General features: G+C 49.0%; 1 protein-coding gene across 5 annotated transcripts in view; it reads left to right on the top strand.

The window, feature by feature from the left end:
* PRDM16 (PR/SET domain 16) overlaps positions 1-14,141 on the top strand; it is a 308,062-nt gene that overhangs the window by 126,584 nt on the left and 167,337 nt on the right. For all 5 annotated transcript variants that reach the window (XM_058161081.1, XM_058161085.1, XM_058161082.1 and 2 more), the window contains exon 2: positions 5,123-5,472. In XM_058161081.1, the coding sequence (XP_058017064.1) occupies positions 5,123-5,472 (350 nt within the window). The remainder of the gene's footprint in view (positions 1-5,122; positions 5,473-14,141) is intronic.

The following is a 14,141-nucleotide window of genomic DNA, read 5'->3' as shown; positions in this document are numbered from 1 at the left end:
CCTCCCTCCCTCCTTTCCTTTTTTTCTTTAATTCCCCCTGCGAACATCCCGTTCTCGGCTTATCTGCCAAATCTCCGCGCTGGCTCTCCTGCCACGGGGTGTGTTTGTGTGTGTGTGTGTGTCAGACAAAAAGGGTTCACATGAGCACAGTTCCCACCCCCAACTTTGCTCCGAGGCTCATCCCCAAGTGCGAAGGCCCCCCCCCCGACGTCGTCTTTGCCCTCCAGAAAGGAGACGAGTGATGCGCAATTATACAACTCGTATCAAACCAATAACCAGGGCGATGACATCCCGCCGCAGCTTCCTCGCAATTTCATGCCCGGGTGGCATCGGGTTTATTTGCTCTTCTACCGTCCGCCTTCCCAGGCCGCTGCCGACCTGCCTTCCCAATTTCCTCTCCGCAAAGGCCTCCGAGCTGATTTTGGTTATTTCGGAAGAAAATCACGGGTCTTCTCTTCGCTTGGGACGATGGCCCATTTTTTTTAAACTTTTTTTGGCCTTGGGGACTGAAGAGGGAGGGAAGGTTCACACCCACCCACCCCTTGGTCCCTTGGCAACGTGGCAGCTGTCCCGCTCTCGAAGCTAAAGGCAGAGTTAGAACAGAAGGGACCCTGGAGGTCATCTAGTACCACCCCCTGCTTAGGCAGGAAACCCTACACCAGGGACGGCAAACCTTTTGGGCACCGAGTGCCCAAACCGGAATGTACGTGTGTATGTGTGCGCGTGTGCCAGAGCGCCAGAAACTCGAAGACTATCTGGCCGGTGCGCACATGTCTGTATTTTTGGCCAGCCAGCTGGTTTTCGCGTGCGCCGGAGCACCGGAAACCTGAACAACAGCTGGCCAGCGTGCGCATCCCTGTTTTTGGGCCGTTTTCAGGCCATTTTTAGGTCGGGTTTTTTTTTCCCCGAGCCGTTTTTGGCACTCTGTCACAGTCCTTCAAATATATGCCAGCCCTTCTTCTCGTTAAACTAGAGACACCATTCACGAAACCTCCTTCAAAGGCAAACCTTGTTTTTTAAAAGCAGGTGGTGCACTTCCTTGAAGTTTGAGGGAAACCCATTCCTCCTCCGCCCCCCCCTCCCTCCCCAAACCGGGGCCGCTTGGAAGCCGTGTCCAGATTTTCTTCTTCTGCCCGTGTCAAGTTCCCCTCGGAGGGCCGGGCTCTGTTCAGCCAGCCAGCCTTCCTCCTTCTCCGCCCGGCTGGTCTCCCGGCTCCCTTCAGCCTCCGAAGAGGCTAATCACCAAGTGGGAAATCATTTGACTTGCTAATACCCAGAGGACAAACATTTCTTGCAACCACAAGTATTTTCGGGATTATGGCGTATAAATGCTTCCGAAAAGCCTGTTTCTGGGGGCATGTTTGTGTAAGCAGAATTGGCCCCTTCCCCTCCTCCCTTCGCTCTTCCTTCTCCTGTCCCCCCGACAGCAGGTGCTCTGATGAAGACCGACTTCCTCCTCCTCCTCCTCCTCCTCCTCCTCTTCACCTTCTTCTCCTTCTCTTCCTTCTCTCCTTCTCCTCTTTCCCTCCTCTCCCTTCCTCTTCCTCTTCTTCTCCTCCTTTTCCTTTCCTCTTCCTCCTCCTTCTCTTTCCTTCCTCTTCCAACTCTTCCCCTTCTTCTCCTCCTCCTCCTCTTCCCCTTCTCTTCCCCTCCTCCTTTCCTTCCTCCCATTCCTCTCCTTCTCCTCTTTCCCTTCTCTCCCTTCCTCTTCCTCTCCTCCTCCTTCTCTTTCCTTCCTCTTCCAACTCTTCCCCTTCTTCTCCTTCTCCTTCTCTTACTTTTTCTTTCCTTCCTCTCCCTTCCTCTTCCTCTTATTCTCCTTCTCCTCTTCCTTTCCTCTTCCCTCCTCCTCCTCCTCTTCCCTCCTCTTCCCCTCCTTTTCCTTTCCTCTTCCTCCTCCTTCTCTTTCCTTCCTCTTCCTCTTCCAACTCTTCACCTTCTTCTCCTTCTCCTCCTCTTTCCCTCCTTTCCCTTCCTCTTATTCTCCTTCTCCTTCTCCTCTTCCTTTCCTCTTCCCTCTCCTTCTCTTCCTCTCCCTCTTCCTCCTCCTTACCTTCTTCTCCCTCTCTTCCCTCTCCCCTTTTCTCTCCTCCCCTTCCTCTTCTTATCCTTCTCTCCTTCTCCTTCTCTTTCCTCTTCCTCCTCCTTCTCTTTCCTTCCTCTTCCTCCTCCAACTCATCACCTTCTTCTCCTTTCTCCTCTTCCTCCTCTTTCTCCTTCTTCCCCTTCCCCTTCCTTTTCCCTACTTCTGCTTCCTCCTCCTCCCTCCCCATCCTCTTCCTCCTCCGTCCCCCCGTCCCCCCCATTCTAATAACAAAGATACGCACCAACTTCACAGCCTTGTCAGACAGGTTGCTAATTATTGGTCTTTTCTAATCCCCCACCCCCAGCCAAAAGGGGTCCTAACCCAACCTCTCGAATGAAATGACCTTCCTTTGCCATGCAGCCATGTGCAGTCTTGCTACAATAATCACGCTAATTTCCTAATTGTTCCGAGGCTGGGGAGGGAGGGGGGGGGCTGACTTTCTGAGATGAAAAAGCTATTTAGCCCGACTCTGCATGGGTGTGCAAGCTTTTAAAAAAAATAAATAAAAGCAAAACTCACAATAAAGGACCCACATAAACCTTGGTCCCGTTGGACGCCGGACAGTCCTGGCTGCTGTGGGCCTGCCACAATTTACAGGGGGCACAGACCAATTAGCGCTAACTGGACGCGGTCACCCACTTGGCTATTCGGCTCATTATTTGCCCTTGTCATTTCTCCCTTTTGTTTTGCCCCGTATATATAGAGACATTTTTCCCCTCCTGGGAGGTTTTTCACTCCAAACTCCCTCCCCCACCCCCAGCCAAAAGGGGTCCTAACCCAACCTCTCGAATGAAATGACCTTCCTTTGCCATGCAACCATGTGCAGTCTTGCTACAATAATCACGCTAATTTCCTAATTGTTCCGAGGCTGGGGAGGGAGGGGGGGGGCTGACTTTCTGAGATGAAAAAGCTATTTAGCCCGACTCTGCATGGGTGTGCAAGCTTTTAAAAAAAATAAATAAAAGCAAAACTCACAATAAAGGACCCACATAAACCTCGGTCCCGTTGGACGCCGGACAGTCCTGGCTGCTGTGGGCCTGCCACAATTTACAGGGGGCACAGACCAATTAGCGCTAACTGGACGCGGTCACCCACTTGGGCTATTTCGGCTCATTATTTGCCCCTTGTCATTTTCTCCCTTTTGTTTTGCCCCCGTATATATAGAGACATTTTTTTCCCCTCCTGGGAGGGTTTTTTCACTCCCAAACTCCCTCCCCCCCCCACCCCAGCTCTGCTCCCAAACTCTGCCACCAGCGCCTGAAAAGAACCAGCTTTTGTGACCCAAAGGCACCCATCGGTGGAAGTCAAAACCCAGATAACCTTACGCCCACTTCTAACCTCATAATTATCCCTCTGAATGCTCCTAAATTAAAAAAGTGTTTCAGAGCTCCATGACTTTTCGAAGGAAGGCAGGGTTTGCTTCCGCGGGTTGAACAGAGAAACGAGCGTAAAAATTCCGTTTTGCTCTGTTTTGCAAATGGGTTATGGTTGCATTCCTCTCGCTCGCTCTCTCTCTCTCTCTCTCTCTTTCCCTCTCTTTCTCTCTCTCTCCTTCTCTCTCTCTCTCTCTTCTTTTCTCTTTCTCTCTCTTTTTCTCTTTCTCCCTCTTTCTTTCTTTCTTTCATTCTCTCTCTTTCTTTCTCTCTTTCTCTCTCTTCTTTTCTCTCTCTCTTTCTCTTTCTCTCTTTCTTTCTCTCTTTCCCTCTTTTTCTCTCTTGCTCTTTCTCTCTCTCTCTCTCTTTCTCTCTCTCTCTCTTTGCTGGCTGAGGAACTCTGGGAGTTGAAGTCCACAAGTCTTAAAGGAGCCAAGTTTGCAGACCCCTGCCCTAGGGGAACATGGGTGGGAAGTCAACTTGGAGAAAATTGAGGAAAGGAACATTAAAAAATCAAAAAGGTCTTGGAGGTTGACGAGGGCACAAAAGATTTTAATTTGAGCATCTCGGATGGGTTCCAGCTCTTTCGGACACGTGTGATAGGATAGGATTAGAACCCGCTCCCTTCGATTCATTGCTTTGGTATGACTAAAGGGTTAGACTAGATCAGGGGTGTCACACTCAAGGCCCACAGGCTGGATCTGTGTGTGCGCCACCCACCCCCCGCTCCGTTTTTGGCTAGCAGAGGGCTACCAAAACAAACTAAAAACAAAGCAAAAGGAGAAATGTTTTCCTCCTTTTGCATTTGAGCATGTAAGAAGGGACAGGAAAGGAGAAAGAGAAAGAGGAAAGGCAGAGAAAAAGAAGGGAAGAGAGCAAGGAAGGAAAAAGAAGGAAAGAGGGGAAGGAAGAAGAAAGGAGAAGGCAGAGGGAAGGAAAAAGAGGAAGGCAGGAAGGAAAGGAAAGGAAAGGAAAGGAAAGGAAAAATAAGAATGAAGGGAAAAAGTGGTGAGAAGGAAGGAAAGAGAAAGACTGAAAGAGGAGAAGGGAAAGGAAGAACAAAGAGAAGAAGGAAGGAAGGAAATGGGGAGAAGGAAGAAGAAAGGAGAATGAAGAGGGAAGGAAAAAGAAGGAAGGCAGGAAGGAAAGGAAAGGAAAGGAAAGGAAAGGAAAGGAAAGGAAAGGAAAGGAAAGGAAAGGAAAAATAAGAATGAAGGGAAAAAGTGGTGGGAAGGAAGGAAAGAGAAAGACTGAAAGAGGAGAAGGGAAAGGAGGAACAAAGAGAAGAAGGAAGGAAAGAAATGGGGAGAAGGAAGAAGAAAGGAGAATGAAGAGGGAAGGAAAAAGAAGGAAGGAAGGAAGGAAGGAAGGAAGGAGATTATAATGAGAGGGAGGGGAGGGTCTCAGGGAAGTCCGGCCTTAGCACTTGGCCACCACAGGTGCCCCCAATGCGAGTGATGTCCAGCTGGCTGTGCCCACCATGGCCATGAATGCGGCCCTCAATCGAATTGAGTTTGACCCCCCTGGACTGGGTCCCTTCTTATCCAGCTGTGATTCTCTGATGAATGTAATGTGACTCGTCCCGTGAAGAACCTCAACCGTTTTTTCCTAGGAGACCTTCGTAATTGATGGATTGTTTTTTTTCCCCATTCTCTTTCCAAAGGCGACCACGAAATCGTGACCAACATGTACGAAACCGAGGCGGAGCTCCTGGCCGGCGAAAGCGCAGAAGAGGAGACGGAGGACAGCGTCATGTCTCCCATCCCCATCGGTCCCCCTTCCCCTTTCCCCGCGGGCGAGGACTTCCACCCCAAAGAGGGCTCTCCCTACGAGGCCCCCGTCTACATTCCCGACGACATCCCCATCCCGGCCGACTTTGAACTGAGGGAATCCTCCATTCCCGGAGCAGGATTGGGTATCTGGACCAAAAAGAAGGTCGAAGCCGGAGAGAGATTTGGGCCCTACGTGACATTGCCCAGGACCACGTTGAAGGAAGCGCATTTCGGGTGGGAGGTAAGTAAGCGCTTCCTTCCTTCCTTCCTTCCTTCCTTCCTTCCCCGCAAGATTCACGCGGCGTAACCGGTGGTGGGATTCACATGGTTTTTACTACTGGTTCTGTGGGCGTGGCTTGGTGGTCCTGTGATTGGGTGGGTGTGGCTTGGTGGTCATGTGACTGGGTGGTCCTGTGACTGGGTGGGTGTGGCTTGGTGGTCATGTGACTGGGCAGGCATGGTTGGTAGTCATGTGATTGGGTGGTCCTGTGATTGGGTGGGTGTGGCTTGGTGGTCATGTGACTGGGTGGTCCTGTGACTGGGTGGGTGTGGCTTGGTGGTCATGTGACTGGGCAGGCATGGTTGGTAGTCATGTGATTGGGTGGTCCTGTGATTGGGTGAGTGTGGCTTGGTGGTCATGTGATTGGGTGGGTGGTCACGTGACTGGGTGGTCATGTGTGTGGGTGGGTGTGGCTTGGTGGTCATATGACTGGGTGGTCATGTGACCGGGCAGGCGTGGTTGGTGGTCATGTGACTGGGTGGTCATGTGACTGGGCAGGCGTGGTTGGTGGTCATGTGACTGGGTGGGTGTGGCTTGGTAGCCATGTGACTGGGTAGTCAAGTGATTGGGTAGCCATGGTTGGTGGCCATGTGACTGGGTGGGCGTGGCTTGGTGGCCATGTGACTGGGCAGCCATGGTTGGTGGTCACGTGGCTGGGTGGGTGTGGCCTGTTGGTCATATGACTGGGTTGCTTTTTCACCTTTGGGACAAGCATCCCCTGGACGACTGAGAATCTCCACAGAGACATTGGTGGAAAGCTTTCTGGGAAGAGCAGGGGGTTGGACTAGATGACCTCCAAGGCCCCTTCCAATTCTGTTACTGTTAGACGTTTGGAGACCACGCTGGACAATCCGTGGTGCCTTCTGATGGGTGCCAGCCTGGGGCTGTATTTTTTATTTTATTTTTTTTGAAAAAAATATGGAAGCGCCTCTTTGTCAGGATGGATGCATTCCCGGTTGAAAGCCCCCATAAAGGCTGTGCGTGATGCGAGAGGCAAAGGCTGCTTCAGGAAAAGGGAAGAGTAAAAAAGGTGTCGCAAATTAACGTTATCTATGTTGTAAGAATCTTCCAAGTTCTGAAAGTGTTTGTCCCCTCTTCTCCTTTTGGTCTCCAGAAAACGATAGAATGTGGTTTCTCCTCCTCCTCCCCCTCCCTTCTCTTCCTCCTCCTCTTCCTCCCTCCTTTCTCATGATAGTTGTCTATTCAGCAGCTCTTCCTCCTTCCCCCAAGGTCACTCCCGCAGACCATCACAGCATACCTGAAGAAGGTATTGAGTTTACTTGGAGCCCAATAATACTGCGTTAATCTCCTCCTCCTCCTCCCATTCTCCTTCTTCTCTTCTTCTCCTCTTCTTCTTCTCTCCTCCTTCCATTCTCCTCCTCTCCACCTCCTCCTCCCATTCTCCTCCTCCTCTTCTTCTCCTCACCTCTTCCTCCTCTTCCTCTCCTCCTCTTCCCCTGATTCTCCTTCTTCTCTTCTTCTTCTCTTCTTCTCCTCTCCTCCTCCCATTCTCCTCCTCCTCTTCCTCCCATTCTCCTTCTTCTCCTCTTCTTCTCTCCTCCTTCCCTTCTCTTCCTCTCCACCTCCTTCTTCTCATCTCTTCCTCCTCCTCTTCCTCTCCTCCTCTTCCCCTGATTCTCCTTCTTCTCTTCTTCTTCTCTTCTTCTCCTCTCCTCCTCCCATTCTCCTCCTCCTCTTCCTCCCATTCTCCTTCTTCCTCTTCTCTCTCCTCCTTCCATTCTCTTCCTCTCCACCTCCTCCTCCCATTCTCCTCCTCCTCTTCCTCTCCTCCTCTTCCTCCGATTCTCCTTCTTCTCCTCTTCTCCTCTCCTCCTCCCATTCTCCTCCTCCTCTTCCTCCCATTCTCCTTCTTCTCTTCTTCTCCTCTTCTTCTTCTCTCATCCTTCCATTCTCCTCCTCTCCGCCTCCTCCTCCCATTCTCCTCCTCCTCTTCCTCTCCTCCTCTTCCTCCCATTCTCCTTCTCCTCTCCTTCTCCTCTCCTCGTCCCATCCCCCTCCTTCAATTAGAATGGCAATAATATCAACTGTCCTTCTCAGAAAGCTCACAGCTTTGTGCCCTGAGTTACCTTTTCGGTCCTGCCAGGAGACCATGCAAGGCAGACCCACTGACTTCCTCGAACAGCCCTCCGTGTCTTCCATCTCTTTATTCCTCCTTATTTTCGGTCAGGATTTGAACCTCTTCCCCTCTGCATGTGTCCCTGCTGTTTATGTCGGTGGCAGAACAACAGCTGTCCTGCCGAGTCCAGGAAGGCCACTTCCACGTCCCAAGGAATGTTTGAGTGTGTCGTAAAACCCCCTCCCCTTTATTTGGGGGGGGGGTGGGCTTGGCAATTTGGAGGAGAGAGGCAATTAAGCTGAATGCGGTGAATTTTTGTTGTCTTCCTGTTGTGGGCAGAATTCAAAGCCACCTCTGCTCCTTCAAGCTTTGCTTTTAGCTCGGACTAAAAGCTTTGAAAGGGATTCATTTGGGAGATTATTTCAGACAGGATAAAATAGAATAGAACGGGATATTTTTATTGGCCAAGTGTGATTGGACACACAAGCAAAGCTGTCTGAGGAACTCTGGGAGTTGAAGTCCACAAGTCTTAAAGTTGCTAAGGTTGGAGACCCTTGTTCTAGAGGTGTGGGTTCCCCCCACCCCACATATTCCTGACCTCTTCTTGACTTCCACTTCCTGTTGTACTTTCTGCGCACGGTTATTCTGTGGTTATTCTCCCCTTAATTTGTGATTCCTCGCCGATCCTCAAGTTTTCGCCTGTCTCCCCGCCTTGAGCGAAGAGACGATCGGCTCGACAAATCAGTCAGATCAGGAGTGTCAAACTTAAGGTCCGTGAGCCAGATCCGGCGTGCGATGTGGTTGGATCAGGCCAGTGGTGGGCGATTCAAATAATTTAACAACTGATTCTCTGCCCTAATGACCGGCTAGGTGGGCATGGCCATATGACAGGCGGCACCAGGCCTCCTGCAACCCCCTGGGAGCAAAAAACTTGGGGACTCCTGGAAGGGGCGGAGTGGGGAGGGACGGAACCAGCTAGCAATTTAACAACCGGTTCGGTCGAACCGGCTGAATCCCACCACTGGATCCAGCCCGCAGGGCCGTCCTGGTTTACCCAATGCAAAGAGGAAAGATCAGGCCCGCAGTTTGGGGAGTACCATCAAGCTGGCCACACTCACCCAGTCGCCCACACCCGCCCGGCCACCTTGAGGTCAACCACAGCCCTGATGTGGCCCTCAACACCCCCTGAGTCAGATCAACCCAGTCCAGATGTGTTTTTCCTCCAGTACTTGGATGAGCTCCCTTGACCGCTTCTCTCCATCCTGCAGCGAACAAGGGTAGCTCAGAGCTTCTCGCGGCTTGCTCATAACTTTGGCGGCCAACCGTTTTTTGGAATGCTTGACCGGCCCAACTTCAGAGTCTTTGCTGGTTGGAAACTTCTACTACCCTTCCTGTTGCTCTCTTCTTTCACCTTCTCTCCAGCCTTGGAAATTCCGGGACTCGGATTTGAACAAGCAATGTTGTGTTTCTTGGGGGCGGGGCGGGTGGGGGAGCTCTAACGGAAGCTGCCGGTGGAACGAAGGAAGACCTCTCTGAAGAAACTCTCGACATGTGAGTTGGGGAAGGTAGAAAGAGGAGGAAAGGCCGAGGAAGTCTTTCTTTCTTTCTTTCTTTCTTTCTTTCTTTCTTTCTTTCTTTCTTTCTTTCTTTCTTTCTTTCTTTCTTTCTTTCTTTCTTTCCCTTTCTTCCCTTCCTTCCTTCCCCTCTCTGTCTTTCTTTCTCTTTCTCTTTCTCTTTCTCTTTCTCTTTCTCTTTCTCTTCCTTCCTCTCTGCCTCCTTTCCTTTAGTTCCCTTCCCTTTTTTCTTTCTTTCTCTTCCTTCCTTCCTTTTCTTCCCGTTCTTCCTTTCTCTCTCTCTCTCTCTCTCTCTTTCTTTCTCTTTTTCTTTTCCTTTCTCTTCCTTTCTCTCTGCCTCCTTTCCTTTCCTTCCTTCCCTCCCTCCCTCCCTCCCTCCTTCCTTCCTTCCTTCCTTCCTTTCTTTCTTTCTTTCTCTCTTTCTTTCTTTCTCTCTTTCTCTTTCTTTTTCCCTTTTTTCTTCCTTCCTCTCTGCCTTTCTTTTTCTCCCTCACTCCTTCCTCCCTCCCCCTCCATCTTCCTTCCTCCCTCCTTGCCTCTTTCCTTCCTTCCTCCCTCCCTCCCTCTCTCTCTCTCTCTCTCTCTCTCTCTTTCTTTCTTTCTTTCTTTCTTTCTTTCTTTCTTTCTTTCTTTCTTTCTTTCTTTCTTTTTCGCATTTTACCTGGGCAGAGGCCAACATGGAACCCGACCCTCAGCACAGAAGTCTCTCTATGTCTCCCTCTCCGAAAATATTTTCCTTTCCCAAATAATAAGCGAAGCCTCTGTGCACTGCTCGTTGCTCTTCCGCGGGACCGTCACCGGGGACCCAAGCAAAGCAAAGCCAACTTCTGGGCCTGGCCGGCATGTGTGGAAACCTGAGGGCACTCTGCGAAAACGTTTCCCACGAGGAGGAGCGATTCCTACCCACAATATACTTACCGCCCTGGGCCAGGCCGGTCATAGAGCCTTAATTTATTAGAAGATCAACAAATGAGCCTGTTCCTTGACACCCACCCGCCCACCACATGCCCCCCCAACCCCCCTTTCTCTGTGCTCTTTTGCTTTTGGTTTCCAAAGGGCAGGTGGGCCCATTCGGGAGGCTCCCCCCCTCCACCATTTCTGCTTTCTGAAAACAAAACACACACATACAACCAGACCCAAGTGGGATCTGGGATTCTGCCTCTCCAATGCCTCCTCCATCAGAACACTTGCGCTTGGCCAAATAAAAGCTGTTCTGTTCTGTTCTGTTCCGTTCCGTTCCGTTCCATTCCATTCCATTCCATTTATTTATTTATTTATTTATTTATTTATTTATTTATTTATTTATTTATTTATTGTTTGAATTTATATACCGCCCTATCTCCCAAAGGACTCAGGGCGGTTCACAGGCATATAAAAACATCAATATACAAATTAAAACAATCATTAAAAAACTTATTCTACTGCCCAATTAATTAAAAGTAAAAAATATAGATATTAAAATCAATTTAAAAACCCCTCTAAATTTAAAATCTAAAAAACTAAGCCAGTCCTGCACAGATGAATAAATGAGTCTTGAGCTCGCGACGGAAGGTTCGAAGGTCCGGAAGTTGGCGGAGTCCTGGGGAGTTCGTTCCAGAGGCGGGAGCCCCCACAGAAGGCCCTTCCTGGGCGCCGCCAGACGACACTGCCTAGCTGACGGCACCCTGAGAGTCCCTCTCTGTGAGGCGCGCAGGTCGGTGAGAGGTATCTGGTCGCAGTAGGCGGTCCCGTAAATAACCCGGCCCTATGCCATGGGCGCTTTAAAGGTGGTCACCAAAACCTTGAAGCGCACCGGAAAACCACAGGTAGCCAGTGCAGACCGCGCAGGATAGGTGTTATCACGGGAGCCACGAGGGCTCCATCTATCACCAGCGCAGCGCATTCTGGACTAACTGTAGCCTCCGGATGCCCTTCAAGGGAGCCCCATGTGAGGCGTTACAGTAATCCAGGCGAGGCGTCACGAGGCGTGGTGACCGTGCATAGGGCCTCCCGGTCCAGAAAGGCGCAACTGGCGCACCAGGCGAACCTGGTAGAACGCTCTCCTGGAGCGGCTGTCAAATGATCTTCTAGAGACAGCCGTTCATCCAGGAGGGCGCTAAGTTGCGCACCCTCTCCATCGGGGCCAATGACTCGCCACCGATGGTCAGCTGCGGTTAGCTGACTGTGCCGGGATGCCGGCATCCACAGCCACTCTGTCTTGGAGGATTGAGCTTGAGCCTGTTTCTCCCCATCCAGACCCGTCGGCCTCCAGACACCGGGACAGCACTTGATGGCTTCGTTGGGGTGGTCCGGTGTGGAAAATACAGCTGGGTGTCATCCGTACAGCTGGTACCTCACGAACCCACTGATGATCTCACCCAGCGGCTTCATATAGATGTTGAACAGAAGGGGCGAGAGGATCGATCCCTGCGGCACCCCACAAGTGAGGCGCCTCGGGGCCGACCTCTGCCCCCCTGTCAACACCGACTGCGGCCGGGCAGGGAGATAGGGGGGGGACCACCGATAAACGGTGCCTCCCACTCCCAATCCCTCTAACCGGCGCAGCAGGATACCATGGTCGATGGTATCGAAAGCCGCTGAGAGGTCTAATAGGACCAGGGCAGAGGAACAACCCCTATCCCTGGCCCTCCAGAGATCATCCACCAACGCGACCAAAGCCATTCCATTCCATTCTATTCTATTCTATTCTATTCTATTCTATTCTATTCATTTCCAATTCCAATTATTCTATTCTATTTCCAATTATTCTATTCTATTCTATTCTATTCATTTCCAATTATTCTATTCTATTCTATTCCATTCCATTCCATTCCATTCCAACATGTTTGCTATTCTATTCTATTCTATTCTATTCTATTCTATTCTATTCTATTCTATTCTCTATTATTTTCTCTTCTCTATTATTTTCTATTCTCTATTCTCTATTCTCTATTTTCTTTTCTTTTCTCTATTCTATTCTATTCTGTTCTGTTCTGTTCTATTCTATTCTCTATTATTTTCTCTTCTCTGTTGTTTTCTGTTCTCTATTCTCTGTTTTCTGTTCTATTCTGTTCTATTCTATTCTATTCTATTCTATTCCATTCCAACATGTTTGCTATTCTATTCTATTCTATTCTATTCTATTCTATTCTATTCTATTCTATTCTATTCTATTCTATTCTCTATTATTTTCTCTTCTCTATTATTTTCTATTCTCTATTCTCTATTTTCTATTCTATTCTATTCTCTATTCTATTCTATTCTATTCTATTCTCTATTATTTTCTCTTCTCTATTATTTTCTATTCTCTATTCTCTATTTTCTATTCTATTCTATTCTATTCTATTCTATTCTATTCTATTCTATTCTATTCTATTCCAACATGTTTTCTATTCTATTCTATTCTATTCTATTCTATTCTATTCTATTCTATTCTATTCTATTCTATTCTATTCTATTCTCTATTATTTTCTATTCTCTATTATTTTCTATTCTCTATTCTCTATTTTCTATTCTATTCTATTCTATTTTCTATTCTGTTCTCTATTTTCTATTATTCTCTATTTTCTATTCCTATTCCATTCCATTCTATCTGCGGAGCGTACCGATTCGTTTAGGAACCTTCCCAACTTCCACCATCTGAAACTTTTCTTTTCCTTGCCAAAATAAAAAAAAAACATTACCTCCATCCAAACAGCATTCCCCCCCCCATACTCCCACACCCCCCCAAAAAGAAAAGAAAACACAACACTCCCAGTCTCCTACGTGATGGGATTGCATTTCTCCAAAGTCATCCCACCCCCCTTTCCCCAAGACTATTAATTCCCTTCCTCGCTGCTACGTCCAAGTCACGGCACCCCTGAAATAAATCACTTCGTGTGTTCCCTCTGCAGCCCTGGGGGGCTCTTGAAAACCCGAACCCAAAGCAGGGGAAAAAAAGCCATCCCTTCTCACAGCAGATCCACATGGAGGAAGATCAGGGCGCCTGGTAAATCCTAGATGTGTTGTTTATTTGGCTAACGAAGAAGCCTATGGAATAATACGGAGTCCTGGACAGAAATATTAGCCCCAAACCTGCTGTGTGTTGCAGCTGACAAAAAAGCCAGCCTAATTCTAGGCTGCATCAAGGCTGTAGGACAAGAAGCAACGGGTGGAAACTAAGCAAGGAGAGAAGCAACCTGAAATTAAGGAGAAACTTCCTGACAGCGAGAACAATTCATCCGTGGAACGAGTTGCCTCCAGAAGTTGTGAATGCTCCAACACTGGAAGTTTTTAAGAAAAGGTTGGATAACCATTTGCCTGAAGTGGCGTAGGGTTTCCTGCCTAAGCAGGGGGTTGGACTAGAAGACCTCCAAGGTACCTTCTAACTTCTTTATTCTGTATAGGACTCCTAGCAGACAACCGTTTAGATATGAGCCAGCCGTGTGCAGCAGCTGCCAAAAAAGCCAATGCAATCCTAGGCTGTGTTAACAGAGGGATAGAATCAAGATCACGTGAAGTGTTCATACCACTTTATAAGGCCTTGGTAAGGCCACACTTTGAACACTGCATTCAGTTTTGGTCGCCACAATGTAAAAAAGATGTGGAGACTCTAGAAAGAGTGCAGAGAAGAGCAACAAAGAGGATTAGGGGACTGTAGGCGAAAACATAGGAAGAACAGTTGCAGGAACTGGGTATGCCTAGTTTAAGGAAAAGAAGGACTAGAGGAGGCATGATAGCAGTCTTCCAATATCTCAGAGGCTGCCCCAAAGAAGAGGGAGTCAAGCTATTCTCCAAAGCACCTGAGGGTAGAACAAGAATGCGTGGAAACTCATCAAGGAGAGAAGCAACCTGGAATTAAAGAGAAATTTCCTGACACTGAAAACAATTAATCAGTGGAACGACTTGCCTCCAGAAGTGGTCAGTGCTCCAACACTGGAGGTTTTTAAGAAGGGGTTGGATAGCCATTTGTCTGAAATGGTCTAGGCCGGCTTCCTGCTTGAGCAGGGGGTTGGACTAGA

Source organism: Ahaetulla prasina, chromosome 18 (genome assembly GCF_028640845.1).
Source record: "Ahaetulla prasina isolate Xishuangbanna chromosome 18, ASM2864084v1, whole genome shotgun sequence".
Lineage (NCBI taxonomy): Eukaryota > Metazoa > Chordata > Lepidosauria > Squamata > Colubridae > Ahaetulla > Ahaetulla prasina.
Note: the sequence above shows the minus strand (reverse complement) of the source record. Positions and strands in the feature narration are given on the sequence as shown.